Source organism: Pelecanus crispus, chromosome 1 (genome assembly GCF_030463565.1).
Source record: "Pelecanus crispus isolate bPelCri1 chromosome 1, bPelCri1.pri, whole genome shotgun sequence".
Taxonomy (NCBI): domain Eukaryota; kingdom Metazoa; phylum Chordata; class Aves; order Pelecaniformes; family Pelecanidae; genus Pelecanus; species Pelecanus crispus.
The window spans coordinates 223,680,523-223,703,969 of record NC_134643.1 but is presented as its reverse complement, the minus strand read 5'-3'; the positions used below and the strand labels follow the sequence as shown (position 1 = coordinate 223,703,969).

At 40.7% G+C, this 23,447-nt stretch overlaps 1 protein-coding gene across 2 annotated transcripts in view; it reads left to right on the top strand.

The window, feature by feature from the left end:
• The window catches only part of ACER3 (alkaline ceramidase 3), a 60,044-nt gene extending 37,336 nt beyond the window's left edge, over positions 1-22,708 (top strand). For both annotated transcript variants that reach the window (XM_075717786.1, XM_075717780.1), the window contains 5 exons: positions 10,123-10,181; positions 13,478-13,579; positions 16,378-16,482; positions 18,607-18,652; positions 18,880-22,708. In XM_075717786.1, the coding sequence (XP_075573901.1) occupies positions 10,123-10,181; positions 13,478-13,579; positions 16,378-16,482; positions 18,607-18,652; positions 18,880-18,933 (366 nt within the window). In that variant the 3' untranslated portion in view covers positions 18,934-22,708. The remainder of the gene's footprint in view (positions 1-10,122; positions 10,182-13,477; positions 13,580-16,377; positions 16,483-18,606; positions 18,653-18,879) is intronic.
• The last annotated feature ends 739 nt before the right edge of the window (positions 22,709-23,447 follow it).

The window sequence follows — 23,447 nt, the reverse complement described above, 5'->3', positions numbered from 1 at the left end:
TAAGGTGTGTGTGAGAGGGAGGGCTTAATGAGTCCTCATCCGCTTCTTTCCATTAGCAGCCGCTGTGAAACTGTGACCTGACATCGTAACACGGCTTGGGTGACTTAGCACCGTGTTCTTCTCTCCACTTTAACATATCAGTCTGGTTTTTAACTACTCAATTTTACTTTGTGTAAATTCAAGCTGAATTTAAACACAGAATAGACATTCTGTAGCAGACTGGTTGTTATGGTCTTACAGGCTTAATGGCACGTTTCATGCAGGTTCCTTTTGTAGCAGCCCCAGAGTATTAATATGCATCCACTCTCTGTGAGGATAGGACTTTTATCGCTTGCCTCTTCGCAGAAGGTTAGAAATGCTCGTCTGTGTATGCCATGAGTAGCTTTCCCTCGTTTATGATTTTTTGATTAGGGATAACAGCTGAAAAATTGCCAAGCAAAAGCACTGAGCTCTTTGCAGGACAGAGCTTTAAAGCCTTAATTTCTGAAATTTGTAGTGCCATCGCTTGTCAAAATGTGCCTGCTGCATCAGCAGTTGTAAAAATGATACGTGATTCCTGTTGGTGGATTAGTGAAGCAGTGATGAATAAAATAAATTCCCAGCTGCTCCAAATAATCTCTCCTAGAAACAGGAATTGTTACTCTACCTGTAGATAAAAAGAGAAACGTGTAGGATTTTTTTGATAATATTAATTAAATCCTTTCTTTTTTTTCCCCCTACGTACATTTCTGGCAGTAAGATATTGGCTGGGGTGACAGCGGCAATTTCTGATGCTTTTACTGAGCCGGTTATAACTGGTTTTGAATGAAGTGACTTCAAGTAATTTTGTTAACAACAGTGGCAGAATTTACTACTGATATTGGACTTCTATTTCTTTAATCAATTATCTACTCAACCTACATTTATCACAAGAAACACATCGCAGCTTCACTATATTCCAGTTTGATGCGTTGACACAGGTATCATCCCATGTCACAAATACTAAGATGATAGATATTACGACTTGTCAGGAAAGAGGGAAATGGAGAAACTTCAAACTGTTGGCCCAGGCCTTTAATTTTTTGCATCTAGTTTCTCTTAGGTTCAGAATATGAATTCCCTGTTATAATTTATACATGAGGAATCAATGTAGAAAAGATTTAGGCCCATAAAAGTACTGGACTTTTTTACAACAACTCTTTCCAAATTGATTTTTATGGAGAACATACAGCTATGGCCAAATTCCAAACGTTCAAGTACTGCACTCATTTTTTCACAATCTTTGCCAAATATGTTGTAAATCCAGAGGAAACATTTCTCTGACTGCACAGCTAAGCAAGGTTATTTTCTTAATACTTGTCCTTTACTTTAGAGTGCACCAAAAAAAAAATCTCAGTATAATTTCAGTAAGCGTTATCCAACTGAATGGGTTGCATAGACTTGAAGTAAAGTTAAATATGCTTGTGCAGTCATAGTTTAAATCACAGTCTCGGTCCCTAACTGTATTGGAAAGCAGCGTCAGGATGTAAAGTAGCATTTGATTCCTCTAGGTATTTGTCTGTGATCATCATCATTTGTCAGCCTTGCAAAAAGGGGAATAACTACATGGACAGCTTTATACTGTTCATTGTTTCAGTGTGTTTTTTTTCCCTGAAGGGAGAGCAAAAAGAATGGGAAAGGATCCTATTATATTTAGTCGCCAGGATCCAAGCCTCATTTTTCAGTGAATTACTTTCTACTTTCCTTCCCAACTTAGGCTCATAAATTGCTTACTGCCAGCAGGGCATGAAGGGGATTTCAGTTTGTTATTCACGGCAGAGAGGCAACAGAAACCAACTTCTTTTTCTCCATCCACATATAGCTGATCTTTAAGGGTCTTAGTGCTTTAACCACGGGTGGGATGAGATGCACGTTTTGGTCAGTTGGAGGCTACACATCATTAGAAGGAAAAAAACTCTTCTCTGCCTGACAGCTGATCTGGTATTTTTTGCAGCTTCATCAATTAAATGAAAAATAGCAGTGGCCTTTACAAGCATATATTGTCTTGTTTATGTCAAAATCTCTCAGGCTAGAGCACTGTTATTGCCTATTTTCCATGATGCTAAACAAGCCTACATCCCAGTTTCCTAGTTGTTTTTAAGCCAGCATCATTGTCAAAGAGAACAGCTATGCCTCTCCCCTCCTTCCCATCTGGCACACAAATTTAATCTCTGATGAGAATTTGACTGGGGAACTGAACAGGTTAAAACTCTGCTCAGAATTAGTTTTAAGTCAGATTAGTTGCTCATCCCTGTTTGCCACAGGTATATTTGTGCTTATACAAGGAAGGGGTAGGGGAAGATTGGCTGCTGCTGTGGAGTAATCCATAGACAGACAAATACAAGACAGCACTGGCGATAGAAGAAACTACCATGATGGTTAAATTTTTTACTCAGGTCTTACAAGTAGCCTTCTTTCTAATATGATATGGCCTAGAAAGCTGTCACCTGCAACACATTGTTTTCCATCTGATTTGTTTACTTGCTACATAGCATATGCTGGCTATACACTTGTAGTGAACAGAAACCTCATCCAGCCAGTGGGCCAAGTTATGTGAATAATGAAATAAACCTAAAACCCTGTTTTATTTGCATAGTCATCTGCTGCAAGAGTTTGGGTCAAATTTTGAGCAAACAAGTAATTAAAAGGTAAATAGAAAATGAGACTGAATGTTCAGGCTAACCTGGTAGCTTTTTTTTTTTGGTAGCTGTTTCTTCTACATTAGGAAATGTGACTTTAAAAAATGTCTTTTGTATAGACATTCCAGAGGTGGTGTTGTGGTGTCCCATGAGAAACTAAGCAAGCTGGAGAAGTAGATCAATCAGTATGAGAATTGCAAGTAGGGAGTGACTAGGGGGAAATGACTAAAGGAGATGATGAAAGGTAGTCTCGGTCTGGACTTTCTTGGGATCAGTAGTGGGACTGCTTTTATTTAAGGACTTGTAGCAGGAAAAAGAGAGTCGTGTGCTGATGATACTTGTGATGATACGAAGCTCAGAGGCATCACTGAGTACAGAGGAGGAGATGGAGATAACTGAGAAACCTTGAGGACTAGGATGACAAATGATTCAAAATGGCAGAGCATGCAGTGATGGGCAAATACCATCTATTCTTGTTCTAAACTACACAGAGATCACCAAAGGAGGGAGAGAGGGAGTGCCTGGATATGATTGCTGATCACAGCGTAATAATATGACCGCTGAATTTTCTGCAGCAGTCATAGAAGTAAAATACAAATATTGGATTTACCAATTAAGGTGATTTGGGGTAAGAGGGAGTGAGTGAGTGTGGGAGAAAAAGGCATTTCATTTGCCTCAATGAAAAAATTAATAAAATTGTTCTCCATGGGTGTTTTAAATATACAAATGCAAAGAAGGTAGTGAAATCAGTATGAAGTGTGTATGTAGAAGTACATATGAGAGCCTGAAACTGCATGAAGAATATGTTATGTCAGGGGACAACCTCTTCAAACTTACAGGACTCCCCATTTTGGGGAATCTGTGTGGACCCAGTCAATGTCCTACAGCTCTCCAGAGTCCCTCCTGCTGCTAAGGCAACAGTTAGTTGTAGGCTTGTGGCCTAATGTATTGTGCCTTTTCGTGGAATGTGTTGTCTTACTTTCTACACGTTCAGGTTGCCAAGCAGGCTGTTAAAAATTACCTTTTCAGGGCATGTCTTTACCACAGAGTTTCTTCTACTTTGGTATAGTCCTGCTGAAGACCACGTATGAAACTAATTTGAGTGACATTTCACTCTGTTACACAGCTTGCTTGGGGATGTCTTCCAGAAAGCGAGTACAGCTTGCGTTCTGGCTAGTACCTCTACCTGCACAATAGCTTAGGGAATGTGGAAGGACGTTCAGATTCTCCAAAGGATCAGCTCTGCATGTCATCGGAGGGGAGGCTCAGTTTACTGCTACAGACAGTGTCCTAGAAGCTCTGGAGAGCTGCTCTGTGCCATGCAGCAGCAGTGGCTTGTGTGTCACTTTGCCATCACGTACGTGCATCTAAACAGGACCAAACCAAGTCAGTCTGAATTAGTTTGTTCAGGAGCTGTCAAGGCAGCATCTGATATTAAACAACCGTAACTATGCTGAGTTACTTGGTGTTTCAGTGTCATTGTGGAATTGGCCTTCCTTTTTCTCTCTGCCCAGATTTCTTTTCTAGAAATCCAAGAACATGTAGAAGTCCGTTTTCTTTGTTGTAAATTGCAAATACAGTTTCCAACTTCAAGTACTTAGCCTAACTATCTTTGGATAGCTGGTTGATATATTAATAGATAAGCAGTGGTTGCCAAGAACCCAAAAACTCTTAGTGTGGTTCCCAATGTGTACACTAATATTTGAGGCTGATAAATTGACTTTATTAACTAAGGATGGGCAGAAGGCCAGGAGCAGAAGAAACAGAGAAGTGGAAATAACAGGCTCTTGCTGCTTTCTGTACTAGAAGGGTAGACGAAGAAGCAGTTCTGTATGCTCCCCCAGTGTGGAGTACCAACCTTGCCTCTGACTTGCATAAGAAATGAATCTATATGATTTGTTTAACTGCCTCCACATCAAAAATACTGCCAAACACCGAGCCCTGAAATGCTACTTCCCATTTGTGAATTAGAAGGATGTTCTTCATATTTGGCTTTCTTACCAGGTAATCCACTGTGTATTAATATGACTTTGGGTTTTTCCCTATTGCAAAGATACAGGCTTCAAAGCTGAAATACATGCAGATTTATTTGCATCTTAAACAGCAAAGAGGGAACTGTCTAGTGATAACAAAAGATGATGAGATTCTGCTGTTTCCTTTTGTTTCAATTGTAGTGCAAGGCTGTTCTTTGGCTAACAATTTAAAGGCACTGTGAGACAAAATAACACAAAACTTGCTTGGGTTTTCATCTGTCACTTAAGTGATGTGTTAGTTAAAGAGAAAGAACAAAGAGAGTTAAAGGAATTCAAAAAAAGGAGTCTATTTGAATAAGGTAGACTTTTTTTCTTATTCTATACTTTATCCTTCTTTGGGTGGACGGATAATACCTAACAAATTTTTGGCGTGATGAAAATAGTAAATCTGTGGGTGGTAAAGGAGTAAAAGTAAGCGCTGCTCCCTGAAGTATAAACTAAGTTGTGTAGCTCAGTTTATAGGCCTCTAGTAAGAAACAGCTGTAGCAAGACTTGCAGCTACAATCTCTGCATATCACAGCAACACCTCCTCGATGCTTGCCGTCAGTGTGAAGAGGAGGATTGGAGCGTGCAGAGCAGAACAGTTTGTTGTTCCAGTCTTTCACAGGCTTTTAAACACGAATGTGTTTTACTGCTAACAACCTGTTTGTGTGGGGGAGCGGAAAAGGCAAGAAATTGAAGTGTCAGCTGTGGGCACATTTTTCTTCAGTCATTGCAAGGTTGGGTTTTTTTTTTTTTTCCTTTCTCCCTCCGTTAAGACTGTCCTCTTCTGCAAGCCATTAAGCAACTCAGTAGGAGATACCATGCCAGAGGCTCTACAAAGAAAGCTTTCTTAGGTTTTGCTCTTTCCTGCTTTTAGCAACTGCAAAAAATAGCAGGTTTAGCCTGTGTTTTGCCTGGGCTTTGGGCTGCCTATAAGCCTTATTTCTCTCGGCATGGTCTGACACTATTTAACTCCTTGTACAAAGAACCCAAGAGCAAATTGCATAAAAGCATGAAGGTGGTCACACACTTAACAAGTATGATAGAAATTTCTCTTCCTGGGGAGGTTTTTCCTGTGTCCCAGCTGCAGAAAAGCATTTTAGCAATGGAAATTGTAGGGAGGAGGAGATCAGCAAGCGAAGGTCATCAAACTGTGATTTGGGTTCCGGTGGAGCCTTTCGATGAGCTTCTTCCTCTGTGCCATTCCTCTCTTAGAATAAATGACTGGATTTGATTAGGAAAATGAAACAGGCTGTTTTAAATGAGGCTGATGAAGTAAATGGCATTTAACTTTTAAATTTAGTCTGTATTTCTTATATGGTGGGGTCTTTTTAGGCAAAATGTTAGTGATGAATTGTGTACCAGGATGCAGCACCTAGCACACCTGAGCAGTCCCCTTTCTACTTTTAGCTTGGGACTGATAAACACTTGATACTCAGGCCATGTCTAGTGGGTTTTGTTGGGGTTTTTTTCCCCAATTTATGTGCTGTACCCAGCAAGGGGACTGGAATTAGCTAACAGTTTTATATAAAGTACAAGCCAGAACCAATTAGCCTTTCAAATCGTTTTGCTTTGTTTAGCTCTACAGAGCAGAACACACAGTAGTAGTAGTTTAGTTACTGAAGTTGTTTGATCTCACTCTGAATGCAAATAAAGAGCTGCTGTGCTGAATGACTTTGCATAGTCAATATTGGAGCTTACTTTTACCTGTTGTCAAACGTAAGCTTTAAACTAGACTTGGAGGGGGAGGGGGATAATATCAGGCTTGCCTGTGACAAGCTGTGGGATGACATGCCAAGGTTAGAGGGACGGGGTGCTAGCGAGGGCCCTCAGCCTGCTGCTCTGAGATGTGCTGCCTACACTGCAGCACACTTGAAGCCTTACAGAGATGAGCCAGGGGCGTTTGAGGTAATGGGAGTCAACAGGGAAAACACCAGTGAAACACCTCAAAGGAATTAAGGAGTGTTCCTCTAAAAAGGTGACACGGCCGACAGCCCAGCTGAAGTGCCTCTACACCTATGCACACAGCATGGGCAACAAACAGGAGGAGTTGGAACCCACTGTGCTGCTAGAAAGCTATGAGCCAGTTGCCATTACTGAAACTTGGTGGGACAAATCCCATGACCGGAGTGTGGCTATCAATGGCCACAGGCTGTTCAGAAGGGACAGGCAAGGGAAGAGGGGCCAGAGGCATTGCCCTCTACATCATGAAATGAATAGAGCGTGAAGAGCTGTCTCTGGAGAATAGCCACGAGCAAGTTGAAAGCTTATGGGTAAGAACCAGAGACAGAGGCAACAAAGGGAACCCCCCCAGTGAGCAAGACTGGCCAACTGGTAACAACAGATGAGGAGAAGGCTGAGGTACTCAGCAACTTCTTTGCCTCAGTCTTCACCGGCAACCTCTCTTTCCACACCTCTCAAGTGGATGGACCACAAGACAGGGACTGGGGGAGCAAGTTCCTCCCACTGTAAGAGATCAGGTTTGTGACCATGTGAGGAACCTGAACATACGCAAGTCTATGGGACCTGACGAGATGCATCCCAGAGTCCTGAGGGAATTGGCTGATGTGGCTGCCAAGCCACTCTCCATGATATTTGAAAGGTCATGGCAGTCAGGTGAAGTCCCTGGTGACTGGAAAAAGGGGAACATTGCACCCATTTTTAAAAAGGATAGAAAGGAGCCTGGGAACTACCGACCTGTCAGCCTCACCTCTGTGCCTGGGAAGACCATGGAACAGATCCTCCTAGAAGCTATGCTAAGGCACATGGAGGACAGGGAGGTGATTCAAAACAGCCAGCATGGCTTCACCAAGGGCAAGTCCTGCCTGACCAGCCTGGTGGCTTTCTATGAAGGAGTCACTGCATCAGTGGACAAGGGAAGAGCCACGGATATTGTCTGTCTGGACTTCTGTAAGGCCTTTGGCACAGTCCCCACAACATTCTTCTCTCTAAATTGCAGAGATACAGATTTGATGGGTGGACTGTTTGGTGGATGAGGACTTGGTTGGTTGGTCGCATCCAGAGGGTAGTGGTCAATGGCTCAATGTCCAGATGGAGACCAGTGACAAGTGATGCCCCTCAGGGGTCTGTATTGGGACCAGTACTGTTTAATATCTTCATCAATGACATAGTGGGATTGAGTGCATCATCAGCAGGTTTGCAGACAACACCAAGCTGAGTGGTGTGGTTCACATGCCTGAGGGATGGCATGCCATCCAGAGGGACCTGGGCAGCTCGAAAAATGGGTCCATGTGTGGTTGAACAAGACAAAGCGCAAGGTCCTGCACCTGGGTCGGGGCAACCCCCGGTATCCATGCAGGCTGGGGGATGAAGGGATTGAGAGCAGCCCTGCCAAGGACTTGGGGGTGCTGGGGGATGAAGCTGGACATAAGCCAGCAATGTGCGCTGGCAGCCCAGCAAGCCAACCCCATCCTGGGCTGCATCCCCAGCAGCGTGGCCAGCAGGGCGAGGGAGGGGATTCTGCCCCTCTGCTCCGCTCTGGGCAGACCCCACCTGCAGCCCTGCGCCCAGCTCTGGGGCCCTCAGCACAAGGAGGACACGGAGCTGCTGGAGCGGGTCCAGAGGAGGCCACCAAAATGATCCGAGGGCTGGAGCCCCTCTGCTCCGAGGCCAGGCTGGGGGAGTTGGGGTTGTTCAGCCTGGAGAAGAGAAGGCTGCGGGGAGAACTTAGTGCAGCCTTTCAATACTTAAAGGGGGCTTGTAAGAAAGATGGGGACAAACGTTTTAGCAGGGCCTGTTGCGATAGGACAAGGGGTAATGGTTTTAAACTGAAAGAGGGCAGATTCAGAGTAGATAGAAGGAAGAAATGTTTTATGCTGAGGGTGGTGAGGCACTGGCACAGGTTGCCCAGAGAGGTGGGAGATGCCCCATCCCTGGAAACATCCCAGGCCAGGTTGGACTGGGCTGTGAGCACCCTGATCTAGTGGAAGATGTCCCTGCCCATGGCAGGGGGCTTGGACTTAGATGATCTTTAAAGGTCCCTTCCAACCCAAACCCTTCTGTGATTCTGTAAGAGCTCTGTTGTCTGTCTTGTTCTGTATATATGCACTGATAATATGGTGTGTGCTACTAACCTCATCCTTAAAGCTAAAAGGGGTTTGTAAATTTGCCTTTATGGACTTTTGAAAGGTAGATTTCACTTTGCCGTTATCACAGCAATCTGTTTTATGACGGACGACTAACCACATGCGTGTGCTTGCAGGATAGTAATAGCTGAATGCCCCGGTTACAGCAGAGTAAGAGGTAGTCCTTGCCTTGAAGACAGTGTAGTCTAAAAGAAGGAAAGGTATGAGGAGGTCAGTAGAACGTGGTAAGGACACTGGTTTGTAAACACACCTCTATGAGGTTTAGTGGCTTTTAAAAATAGGCAGCAAAGGTTTATCATTTTTCTGTTTCATGTAAAACAAGGCAGCATTAGATAGGAGTTAACTAAAAGCAAAATGAGACAGGAAAGTCAGTGAACAAGGAAACAAGAAATAGCGTGGGGTTTGTGGGCCGCTGGAGAGGGGCAAAGAGCAAAGCACAGCTGCTTGGAACAAACTGCCTTTTGGCAGGAGGAAAACTGTTCAGAATAAAAAGCACGGAGAGTTATTTAATGTCACCAGTGTCTGAAAATCCTCCCTGCTGCAGTGGCTTCTGCATCACTTTTCAGGCATGACTGACCACATTTCTTCTCTTCTCTAGTCTGTACGTCCTGGAGATGGTGTTATGTGGATCCTAAGCTTGTGAATAAAAAAAGGGAGAGTGATTTAAAGATCACGAGGCAGAAAATAAATGATTACTTTGACTTTTTATGTAAGTCTTGCAATCATATTCAGATTCATCAAGCCTATGGTGAGCCAGATTTTGCTCATGGATCTTCTCAGCACGTGCAGCCTTCCTACTGTATAATTAGATTGAATCCCAACAGTCTGTAATAGTTGGTTTTAAATGCTTCCTGGAAAGTTTCTTCCATACTGGTGCTCAGTGTGGGCATAGTGCATAGCCTATTCAGGTGTTTGCTTTCAGGAAAAAGTACTAATCAAATATCAGTGAAGGAAGTATAGCTTTCAAAAACGGTTTTAGCTGATGCTTACGCAATCCTGGGCTAAAATGCATAGATACAGCAGAGATGATAGGAGTTAGTTACCATTTTGATTTCAGGGTGCTTACTGAGTGCCATCTAGTGTTTGCTTTCTAATTCAAAAAAGTGAAACAGCGGTTTTACACAACTGACTTTTCCTGCAGTTGCATAAAGGGCATGGTTTATAATCATACTTTTATTTGACACTTTGATGGAAGACTTTCTGGAGAGGAAGTTAGAGGGCATACTGTTTCCTGAGACTAAGAAATAAAAATCAACAGAGGCTTCAAAAATTTTTTACTCCTGTGGTGTTTTATAAAGTCTCTTGAATCCAACTGCTGAATTTTATCTCTGTTTTTATTTCCAGATCATGTATGGAACGCTAGTTTCCATTATAGTTCTACGATCTGTTTATATAGTATTATGGTAAGTAACTGTTTAGTTCAGCATTATAAGGTATAACTTAGCATTTGCGTCTTTTTTTGGTGGGCTTAACATGAGAAATTGGCAATGGCAAAATTTCTTTAACTGGGTTCATAGTGCTAGCTCATGTGCTCTGCTTGGTTGGAAGGGAGTGGCTCATCTCCTTGGATATTTTTTTTTGTTTTTTTGAAGCCACTGGGATAACATTAGACAAAACTGAGATCTCTACACTTATGATCAGTGCTCACTGCCAGGTGTTCTGCTAGTGGCTTCAGCTGTTAGCCTGGCACTTCAAGAGGAATGGAGTTCTGTCTTCATGTTGCTGGGTAACATGGGAAATCTATTGCCAGTGTCCAAAATCTAATGATGATACTTGGAGAGAGGTGAGAATGAGACTGCAGAGCTGAACCATCTGTTAATATTTTCCTTTCTTCTTCCCTACTCAAGTATCTAAAATTCAAATGTAAAAGGTGATAACACAGAAGTTTAAATGATAGTTTTCCTTACAGTTTTGACTGGGTAAAGTTAGGTACGCGTTGTGGAAACTGAAATAAAAACTATTTATAACAAACAAAAGGGTATTAGAAATGTTGGGAGAAGCATTAGAATCATCAGAGCACAGACTTGGTGGGTAAAAGTGGAAAAAAAGGGATTGAATCAGTACTGGAGTAAACACCTTTACCTCTCGGGCTCAGTTCGTTGCCCCTTCCTGTCTCTCCCCTGGGAACAGTTGGTGTTCTGTGTTTGGGGATTGCCCCTGAAAATTAGTGGTTTCTCTCTATGGTCTTCATTCTAAATGTGCTTTTTGTTAAAACTTTGTTTTGAATTACATGTATATCAATTCAGGAACGCAAGGAAGAATTTAACAAAAGGTGTGAATTTAAAGTAGATTCATTGAATCACCTTCCAATTGCAATGTCAGTTAATTTGGTTTGACTTTCCCCAAGAAATCCCCACAGACCAAGTGTTAATGTTCACAGACTTCTATTAAGCAAGAAGAACTTAAAACTGATAGCGTGTTGCTTGCAGCTTTAGAAAAAATCATCACTTGAAAGGCACTTTTCAAACCTGTGAACATGGAAATTTTAATCCTAACTAGAGATCTTAAGTGATATTATCTTAATTCACTTCCAAGGGAAAGTAAGTTGAATCAAGTTCAGGTCATTTTAATTTTGTTCTTATACAAGGTTTTAGCACAGTTCTAGTTACTTAGATTAAATTTCTTTCTGTCTGCGTAGACAAACCCTTGGGCTTGCTATCTTTGCAGTTCTGCAAATTCCACACACTTGTGCATTCTCAGTATTTCGGAAGCATATTGTTGACTTCTGTCACTATCAGTAGCACCACCATCCTCCCTCCCAGGGTATCATTCATTGTTCTCCTCCAGCAAAGTCTGTCTCTGAAGTTCCACCTATTTTTTTTCACTTCAATTTTTGGGGTTTGAAGTGTTATTTTCTTAATTAGCCAGATCACTTCATTGCAACATGGCCCTACAAAGACTTGCTTCCCCCTTTGGTTATAACGCAGAAGCTGGTTAGAAAGTTGGGATGGGGAGAGAAGTAGGTTTAAACTACTTCTAAATTTTAACTAAGCTACTACTGATTTTAAATTAGTTCTGCTAGAGAAGCTGTGCCAACCTGAAGGTACCCTTTCTTTTCTCTAAAAGTCTTCCCCAAATATACTTTTGGATTTACTTCCCCTGTGTTGCTAAACCTTATTCCTGTCTTCCCATTGATGGTGCTAACACTTGTCCAAGCATGTTTCAACCTACATATTGACCCCAATTTCTGCTTATTTTGTTTCACTTCCTTAATTAGCTTCCTATCACTCATTTCTTAATGTGGGGCTTGAAGTCGCTCTGAGCTTAGAGTAAAAATCTCAAAGAACAGCATGTTACTCCTTCCAGGCTGCTACCTCCTCCTGTCCTCATCATTTATTGCTGTTCCTGCCTTTTTCCCCCCACACTTTTCTTCTCTTTCTTGGGTCTGCTTCCTTCCCAAGATTACAACTTGGCAAATGTTGTTCTCTGTTCACAAAGCACGTTCCCCGTTAATAAGTGATGCCAGCCTCTCATTCCGTCACAAAACACCACCGTTAATTCCCTGAACAATTCTAGCTGTAATTACCCAATTACCAGCATGTGTAACATACCATTTAGTGCTCTTTCATGTCCTGGGCTTGCTTATGTCTCTAGAGCACCGAGTCGGGAATATTACAGTGTAGTCTCTGCCATGTACCGCATGGTGCTCCATGCATTTATTAGACTAAACAAATAGTAATAATATTGCTAGTTTATATTGGCAGTACACTTGTGAATATGTACAACTTGTATCTGGTTAGCTTGCCCTGTGGAAGAAGCTCTACCTGTTGTGTTTTACACATTTTGTTCAGCTCTGAAACGTGTATAACACAGTGGAGAAAAAGCAGCTCAGGAATGCGTTTTAACCCAGAATCTAAACCGTACATTCATAACACTTAGAAAATAACTTGAACAGTATTTCATGGTGGCCTTTTAGGGTTGGAATTGGGTTTGCTTTTGAACTTGTTTTATTAGTGGGAAAGGAGCAAATGCTACCAACTTCCATGCAGGAAGTTTACAATTCCATGGTCCAACCTGAATGCAGATAGTGAGGGTAAATTTATTAATGGTGCACTGTATTGCATTGATTCTTCAGTGTGTTTACCATATCCTAAAGAGGATTTTTTTTTTTTCCTCCCAAAATGAAATTGATATTTTTCCATCCCCAATAGCACTCAATGAGAAAATACAACATGAAATTACTGTTTTCTAAAACCATTAATTTGGTTAGTTGTTGGTCATGGTCTACATTCACAAAAGACTACAGTCATTTTGAAAGACCTTATTTAAATAAGTCCCCTAGTATAGGGATATCATGTGTTGGAAAAGAGCCTCGTCTTTTGGGAGGGTCCTCATTTGTAACATGGCTATTTTTTAACTGAAAGTTTATACATGGGACTGAAGAATTAGTACCTTTTAGCCAACTTCAGTTTTCCCACTTAATTGTTGTGTTAGGAGAGAGCAGTATTTAGGGGAACAATTAGAAATATAGAAGTAAAACATTTAAAAGACCAGTCTCGTAGAATGTGAATTCAGGAGAGAGGGGAGGAGGTAAAATACAATACTTAAATAGATGAGATTTGAAGCTGATGTTTTTCCTTTTGGGGAAAAAAAAATAAAGCAGTTTATTTGTATGTAATAGTATTTATGTATGTTACATAAAATCTGCCTTTAAAGAATCTTGAACTAAACTTTGCATTATTTCTCTCTGTCTCTGTAGGGTATACCCATGGCTTAGAGGTCTAGGCTATACATCCTTAACTGTATTTTTAATGGGATTTTTTCTCTGGAATGTGGACAACATTTTCTGTGATAAATTGAGGTGAGTTCTTTCATTTTGTCTGGATAGCTCTTAATAGTCTTTTTAGCATAAAAACTTGTTTTTTCTGTGGTGTATATTCAAGTCCATCTCATGGTATGCGTGGTACGCTGCCTACAAAACATTCACAAGGGTTTTATCCAGTTTGCTCATGACTAGATTCAGCACTCAACAGGTTTTTTTTTTAATGTTTCTTTTATCCATGAATAGATTTATTTTTTTAAATAATTGATATTTCTCTTTAACTTCAATTTAAATTGAGAGAAAGTAATGTCACTGAAGTAATTTTGAGGATCTGTGGCTTGCTAAAGCCTGCTATTCACGCTTGATTTCATCTGAATGAGTTTTTTATCGTGCTTTTTTTTTTTGTGGTTTCTGCTCTTGCCATTTCCAAGGAAAATATGAGAAGCAGTAGTTCTGCAGGTTAAAGAAACATCTATTGCAATATATCTGTTGCCAATAAACAACAGCTGTTTGAGCATCTCAGAAAGAATAGTAACTCTGTGAGCCAATACACCGTGCTTGGACGTCATTATTAGCCTGAGGTCTTCTGGCTTAGCACTTGTAGAGGAGGCCAGGAAAGACTTCCTCTCTGTTTAGTGTATTGCCAAATGGGGTAAAAAAGGCTTCCAGATAAAGCTTGTAGGAACCCACCATCTTGTCATATGGCTAGATACCCTCTCCATGCAAGAAAGAACACCAGTCCAACAGGTTGTTCCCTTAATGGGTGTCCCTCTGGAACTGGACAACTGCACCTTTCTTTTGCTTAGTCGTGATGCTTGTGTTCCTCCACAAGCTGGAGGAGATGGAAAGGCTGATGCCAGCATCCAGAAAATTCATTCTTTACTGTCTGATCTACTGTTACACTGCTGAATCTGTGGTGTACAGAATTGTCCTAGTAGGTTGTTTTGTCAGGGTCGCATCATAGTGTGCTGTAAAGAAACCTAGTGTTTTCCATCTGTCCCTTTTGACTCTGTAGTCCTTACACTTAGGTTAGGCCAACTGAAAGTTAACTCCAACAGAGTTTTCTTGAAACTTTTTTAAAAAATACAGGTGTTCTGAATATAACATACAGTGCCTCATCCCTAGAAACACTTGATACAGATGGCATAGAAAAGTTTTATTTGCCAGCGCAAGTGGGTGGGTATACAGTGACTTTGCAAATATTGGCATTAGGGTTGATTTTTGCAGCTGCATCACATCACTGGTGAGATCATAACTCCCAATTCACTAAGCCTGCTGAGCTGCTGCAGGTCCGTGGGGCTTTTGAACTTGTTCCTAGACTCAAAGATTACACCAGCTGCTGAAGCACTTTTTCCATCCTCATTTTGCAAAGGGAAAAAAAAAGTTAGGATATTTCCTGTAATACTTGTTTGGTTATGGTGCTGGGGAAAAAAAAATATATATGCTTGTTTACTATATTTAATCAGATGTCTGCAGAGCCTTGAATTTCTCCAGGTTGTATTATATCTCGAACCTTTGGAGAAAATATATTCCAGTTCCTTGTAATTTTTTATTCTCTGAAGATCTAACTTGTGAGTCATCCACCTACCTGCTCTTTTTGGTTTTAATGTTCAAAATTGTATTTTGGTTCAGTTCTTGGTTTTTCATATTTCATTAAATTTGGAGCTTATTTAAAAAAAAAAAACACAAAACAAAAACCAAACAAAAAAACCCAAACACAGAAACAAACAAACAAAAAATCTATAGCACTCAGCCTCCCTGGTTGGATCCATGCACTTTTGAACTTGAGCTTTGAGATTTCCTGCCATCCAAAGGCTCAGAGGCTGTGCCGGGTGACAGTCTGTCTGTTCCACTAAATCATTCCCCGGCTGACTGAATCGAAGCTCTGTGTTCATATTCGTGACTGAGCAGCTCTGGAAACTAAGCAGTAGCTCAGGGATTAGCATTTAGTCAGGGGGACTGAACACTGTAACATCAAGCAGTAAATAAGTATTACAGAAGCTGCAGATTTTTCTTCCTCAACACCTGCTATCATTGTTTTCCCTTTTTTGTTTTGACTGAATGTGAAATGAAAGTCAAAAAAGAAGACGGGCAGATGCAAACATTTGCTCCGCCATTAACCAAAATAGGCATTATCTGCAGAAGCCTAGTGAGCAGGAGAAATCAGGGCAGTGTAGTTCCTTCCCTTCCTTTCTCTGCCTTAGCCTCTTCCCAAGTAGCTCACACCCCATAACTGTGCAAAATACAGAGCATGCTGGTGGAGTATTTCAGACCCTCGACTTCCATTGCTTCCTCACTAAACACCCAGTTTGTCCCTGTTTTAGAGGACAACAGAGAAAACAAGCTACGCTTCCATGGAGCTGGAGAATAGGTGGTGTGATTGCCACACGTAAAGTGGTGATGTCTGATAAATCCCATTTCCTCTCTCGAACCTTAAACTCAGCGTTTTATCCTATGGACAGTGGTTCACCAGGTTTTGGGAAGGAGGATGGTAGAACTCATTTGGAACTGTGGGATGCCACAAATGTATTACATGAAATTTGAGTCCAGAAGTAACTGATCAGTCATTGTATGAAGTGTGTGCTGTCTTTAAATGTGTAAGAAAGCCAGTTTGCTAATATCTTTCTATACTGACAGTATAAGGTGTAATTGCTGTTCGTCACCTGCTGGAAGCCTGACTATGTGAAGCCTCACTTGTGAAGCATGTGCCTGAGATACGGAAACAGTAATGTCTGATCTGACAATGAAGCACTGCAATGTGAGATTGCTTAGCTTGGGGAAAAAAAAAAAAAAAAACCAACCAGCATTGCATGGTGGTTTTTTTTTTTTTCTTACAGAGCACTACGAGAGAAGATGCCTCCTGTTGTGGGAGCTGTGACACAGTTTCATGCATGGTGGCATATTCTCACAGGGCTGGGCTCTTACCTTCATATCCTGCTAAGGTAGGAAATGTTTTCTAAACTGGATGTTCAGCAAGCAGTCTTAGTGTTCCCAGGTTTGGATTTACTTCAAAATGTGTGTCAGCCAGAAGAGCAGGAAAATGACTTCTTACTAAACTGGTGGGAGTTTTTCTTTCCTCTTTGCAACTGTTCTAAAAACTCCGTAAAAGTAATCTATATTCTTCAAAATGTAATCCTTAATCTTTAAATACTCATGGTTCTTCAGGAAAATCCAATTTGGAAATGGGAACCCTATGGCAGTTAAACTGCAAAACTATTTGACAGTATACTAATTTCAAAATATAAGCTATTAATGCCTTTCTGTTCTTGAGCAGCAATCCTGAAGTACTTAAACATGTTTAATTTTAGAAGCATAACTAATCTTTTTGATAGGCACTATCGCTCCTGAAAACTAGCACGCATCATGCTATAGAGCAGAAGGGTGACGGATGAAGAGGATGGAGCAGAGCTGTTCCCAGAAGTGCAGGATGTTAGTTTTAGAAGGAGACTGAAATGACAGCCTAAGTTAGCAAGGTGCAGCCAGCAGATTTGGGTCTGTGTTTTTGCTCTATACCACCATCTAGTGGAACCAGGAACAAAAATAGAATTCAAGCTGGAATCTGAAGAATTTCTGTAGTTTGTTCATTATGTAATGAAATAATATTTTACCATTTAATCATAAGAGAATGTCTGTTTAGCAGATACATTCTATGTTCTACCTCTAACATAGTATTCTCCTTTTTTGTCCAATGTTAAAATGGCTTGTGGAAGGAAAATGCAAGGAAAATAAGTACATTTCCAGTAGCTATTCTGATAGCTTTTTAATGTATACATATATGTACACACATTACATATATGGATGTGTATCTATATGTACCTGTATGTATATGTGTATATATAAAATATGTCATGGTATGTGGAAACAAGCTGCTCCATTTTAGCTGGCCGGTTGTCTGCTGCCCTGAACAGCTTGAGATAATCTTTTGAAGAAAATTCCTTACAGAAAGCAAGCTGATGCAGAGAGTTTGGATAGCATAGGCAAGGTTTTTCCAGCATGCTGCACAGAGAAAATAATTTGGGTTTGCATCCTCTAGCCCTTGGGGAACGTGCAGATGCCCGATTTGCATTTGCACAAACTACATGCTTTCCCTGCATTAGTTTCCCTAGTATTTTCTCAGCCACACAGTGGCATCACCTATGTCCACTTAAAAAAGTGAGGTCATACACAGGAGAAGATCATAGAATCATAGAATCGTTTAGGTTGGAAAAGACCTTTAAGATCATCCAGTCCAACCATTAACCTACACTACCAAGTCTACTCTAAGCCAATCAAGGGTAGACTAGACTAAACCATGTCCCGAAGTGCCACATCTACCCATTTTTTTGAACACTTCCAGGGATGGGGACTCCACTGCCTCTCTGGGCAGCCTGTTCCAATGCTTGACCACCCTTTCCGTAAAGAAATTTTTCCTAATTTCCAACCTAAACCTCCCCTGGCGCATCTTAAGCCCATTTCCTCTTGTCCTATTGGTAACTACTTGGGAGAAGAGCCCAACACCCACCTCGCTACACCCTCCTTTCAGGTAGTTGTAGAGAGTGATGAGGTCTCCCCTCAGCCTCCTCTTCTCCAGACTAAACAACCCCAGTTCCCTCAGCCGCTCCTCATAAGGCCTGTGCTCCAGACCCTTCACCAGGATCTACTGAGGGGAGAGGGTGTATAAGAAGAAAAATGAGCTACAGAATCAAGCTATGCTGCTTCCCCCCCGCCCTTAACATCTGCTATATTTTGTGGTACACTGATTTAATTTCGTCCTTCCAGAATGATAGGCTCTAGTCCCTGTTTAGTCTTTTCCATAGTGGAGAGAGAATTTACTTCTCTGGGTTTCTCTCGTTCTCCCCACATAGGTGATAGGGTAGATTAGTTTGCTAATCATAGTCTAGCTCAGAGGGATTTACTGTAGGCTAATGTCTCCTATTTTGTGTAAATCTAGGCAGAATGGGTAGCTCTGCAATCACAGAAGCAATTTTCTTCTAGTTGGAAAATAAAACTGGGATTAGTACATCATTATTATTTTATATGTTGTCTTATACCTGAAATTTTAAGCACATTTTTCTCCTTTTCCTCAGTTTATACACAAGGACACTTTTCCTGAAACACAGGCCAAAGGTGAAGGTAAGCAAGCAATATTTTGTGTCCATTAATGCACTGCAGCATTTGAGTATCTTGTGCTTTGAGCTTGCATTGGGGCTCACTGATTATACCTGTTAGGGTACTATCTTTGATTTCTACTTACATCCCAAGAAATGCAGTTGAAATGATGGTTAACAGTGTTTGGTTTCTGTTCAAGGGACATAACATTCCAAGAAATCTTTCCCCTCTTCCTATTTTTCTTTTAACAGTTTGTTTTTGGAATATGGCCTGTTCTTCTTGTGGAGCCGCCCAAGAAGCTTTGACTGAGACCTAGGCAGTCACATGCGAACTCCTAGCCTGGCTGAATAAAGCGATTCAACAGTTACTATGGCTGAAGTGTCAAAATTATGGATCGATTCAAGTTCCATTGGTACAAAAGGACTTCTCTGTTACTAGGCCAGCCAGCCGGAACAGAGCAAAGAGTTGGCACACTAGGGAAGTAATGTTTAGTACAGCTTTATTCTAAGTTGTTAAAACAAAGATTAAGACCCAATATTTTTATGTATATATTGTGTAGCTGATGATACTGAGCTAATATTTCGTGCTGGTCACAGAAAACTAACCATTTTTGAAGTGGATTGCATATGTTTTTCATTCAGTTCTTGTTCTTTCTGTGATTTAAACTAATACTAGTAACTGAATGACAAAAACAAGTCATTGATGGCCAAGCGAAGCATTTGTGTGGCCTATAGTGAATTGAATGCTTAACCTGAACTACTTTAATCTTGCACTTTTATACAATTAATGAAGTATGTAATGATTGATTTAGTGCTTTATTCTATCTTGCTTTTTCCACAGACTCCTTTGCAATTTATATTTTAAGCAAAACAGTTGGGGTACCTGTGCCATTTAGTTCGTTTTGTACCAAGCTTCCATTTTCTCTTTAGTCCAACTGAGGTACATCGTGGAGGATGTTCCAGGGTGTGACCAGCAGAAGACACTTAAGATGGTGCAGGGGTTCTTGTTTGTGTGTGGAAACTGAATTCCTAATTTGTTTCACCTGTGATCCATCAGGAGACTGCAGGGTGACTATAAACACAAGAAACACTTTTTTTTTTGTAATTATTATTTACATGTGTTTCTTTTCTATTTCTACTTTTTACTCCCCATGTCCCATTCATACTACAGATTGACAAACACCTTAGATGTGTTCTAGTTCAGCTTTGAATTAATCTCTTTTGCTTATTTTACAAGTCTTAAATATTGCTCTGACTTTCAGAAGCATCTTCTTATTCAGAAATATTGAAGAAAGAGTAAAGAACAAGATTGATGTTGAGGACACCCCAAAATATAATTGGCAGCACTTTGCTTGCTCTTAATCTGTCCATCACATGATACTCTGTGGGAAGTTGACCACCTTTTTAAACCCAAACTTTGGGGATTAATGGGGGGGGACAAACCCTCTGGTTTCTGCAATTTTTATTGCAGCTGATGGAAATTAATAAGTAAGCATAAAGAAAACATGAAACTAACACAGTTTTTCAAAATATACCTCATATTGGAGGCTGTGGTTTAGACTCTTTAGATCTTGGGGCAACTAACGTAGTCTGCCTCTGGGCCTCTGCCGCGCTATGCAGTTTTTGTCTGCTTTTGATGCTCTGAGGGCTTTATTCTTCTTGCCATGAAAGAAAAAAGGGAAATGCTCAGACTGATTGGAAAGCCCATTCTGTATTGATTTTAAAACGTGCCCACAGCCGCAAGGCACGGTAACGTAGCTATAAAGCTGTCTCCCAGATCACAAAGTCCTGGCTAGCGTAAGCTTCCTTGCTCCAACTGCTGAAAAAGTCAGACTGAAATCTGTATTGTACAATCAATGCTGACTAAAATGGTCTCCTCCCTTCACTATCTTTTTTTCCTGTTTGCAGTTTAGCTGCATCCTCTGTGTCCATCAGTAACACTCCTACTGATGTGAATCTCCAAATAAAATCGTGGCTTTTGTTATGTGACTGACCCTGGACTCTTGGGCTCAAATAGACCCAAACTCAGGGCTAGAAAAAGACACTTAACCTTGAGCAACTTCAGTGAAGTTTAAGCACGTGCTGATAGCAGTGCATTTCAACCTGTAATCAGCAAACCACTATAAAGATTCTTGAATGAAAATTTTAAAACAGATTTGGTGTCAGTAGGCTCCAGTTCCATAGACAAGGTCAGCATCTGTGTTGGGAAATTTTGACTGATCTTCGGACTGAAAGATGTTGGAATAACTAGTGTGGAGGTAGGAGAATGCTGTCTTGGATCAACTGTCTTTAATTATCCAGAAGGCATATTTCATATTTTTTTGTAAAGAGATTCGAGAACTGTTTTAAAAATGTAGCTTAAAAATAAGTGCCTGCCTACTCACCTCCAGGCTCTCTCAAGCATGCTTCTGTACACTGTATCCAATTTTCTTATTAGTATGTTTACATGTTTTCATAAGTTAGGGAAAGAGTCCTGTAATAGGAGCAGAGCAGCAACGAGACCTATCAACAGTCATTTGTGACATCTGCTAGGTATGGTATTATTTTTAAGAAAACAAACAAAGCCTTTATTTTGGTGGCCTTAGTTTTGTTACTGGAGGATCTGGGGGCTCTCTTTGGTTTCCCTGTAATTGCAAGAACCAGAGTGTGCTGAAAAGCCGCTTTCTTATTGATAAGGCATCTCTACAGTGGTAAATTTTTAAAAAATTTCTTGATTCTCCTACACGTTTGCAAGTAGGAAGTGTATGTTTCTTTTCAGATCTTGTTGAATTAAATTGTCAGGATTTACAAAAAAAGATTGAAAAGCTCTTGTTTTAATTTTATGCTGCTCTTAGCTTTTCATTCACATATCATTTGTCACTGATGGGTTTTATCTTTAAAAAAATTACGCAATTGGCTTCTTCCTTCATTCTGAATGACCAAAACCATGCACACCTCTACCACCCTTCCAGCAGCCTTTCTTTCAGGTTATGTTAGGCCCTGAAGAATGTAATTTCCATGTATATCCTTCTGAACATAAGTAATCTAAAATTATGGGTGCTTTGGTTTCACTGCCTTACTGATCTTGTGAGTGATATTGAAAATGGCAAGCCAGTTTTAACTGCATGTCACTGAAATTCAGACTGCCTTTTCTAGTGCCTGGAAAGACATACATCCTTACTCCTATAATGTGTTAAATGTTTGTTAAATTGCTTTTTATTTATATCACTTGTATGACATGCTGCTTTTTTTTCTACAAGCCTTAGAGCAGCATATCCCAAACTTTTTTTGCACTACATCTTATAGAAGGTGAGTCGTCTTTGATCCTATTTTTTGAGTAGGATTCAGACAGCAGCTACTGTAAAGGGAATTCGGGAAGTAGCAGGTGTCATTTAATCTGAATCCTACAGCATGTATTGGACAGACTTGATAGCATTGAACTCTTAGTCTTTAACATCCGTGAAGAACCAGGAACTCTACCACCTTACGACCATCAGCTCGGCACGCATCAGCAGCAAGTAGTTCTCCAGACCATGAGCTGAACAGTTCTTCCTTGAAAATAAAAGAAAACCCTCCAAATTACTCTCCTAGTACAGATCAACACCATACCTTATGCCGGGAATCTAGATTTTCTGGATACAGCTCAAGACATGCATTATCCAGAACTGATAAATGGAAATCTGCCATCACGACGAATCTCATCCGTGTTTTGAAGGCAGTGTTGTTAGCTAGCAGTATTAGTCATCTCCGGACTTCATTTTAATGCTTTTTCTTTTAACACAAGGAAGATGTGCTACCTGTGAGTTTTTGGAAGACTACCCCATAGTCAGAATTGGAATATGCAGTCTGTCACTTGTCGATCTACCTCTGTCATGTATTGTACAATACCTGTGCCCTTAATTATATCTGCCCGAATGTGCAGACGTTAGAGCAGCCTGACTTAGACCGTGCAGCCCCTGAGGTCTGCGGCAGTGGTGTATTGATCCGTGGCTGACTCTGTTCACTCTCCGTAAACACCCTGACTTGTTCGGTCTCTGTCACTTTTAGGTTATGCTCAGTCTGCTGGTCATCTGCGTGCAGAAGTCTGGCTGCTTTAGAAAGAGATACGAGTAGGAGGACTTTAATTCAGATGGGTGAAGTGAAACCTTTTTGGCCGTTAAGCTACATTTAAAATTAAGATGCAAACAGTATAACTTGTTTTACATGATTTTGGAAGAGATGTGATGGAAAATACTGTTTTATAATTTGCTTTAATTCTCTTTTAATCTAATATTGTGCTGTCTTTTTTGGCTGAAGAAAAATTGTGTGATTTGAAATGCAGTCGATTCTTTTGGCTGTAGTGCATTTGCTTCCACACCTGGTTTTGAACAGCTGAATGAGTTTTTCAGCTAACTCCTCCATGTGAAACTCTTAGCAACAGAAAATACTCCCAGTATCACGAGTGTTTCTCACAATCACTACCACTTTGTTTAGTCTATATTCAAGAATTTTGGTAATACCGTGGGGTTTTTTTTAAACCTGTTTCACTCTGTGGGTGTATTTTTGGCATTTGATAGCAGGTGGTGAAACAATTGGATTCCCTTCTCAGTGAAAGACGAGCTCTAACGAAGCAGCACTGCTGTTTTCTGCAGTAGACCTCAGAATCCAGGAACACACCTTAATTTTGGCGGAATATGTGCCCCATAATTTAAATTAACATATTCAGGTAAAATGGTTTACTTTAAAGAAACCCCATCTGCACTTTATAAGTAGGCAGTGGGAGGCTTTAACTGCAAAGTACTGTTTAACTGTGAGACTGTAGTATGAAGAGGGATAAATGAGGGAGTCTATTACCCATGAGA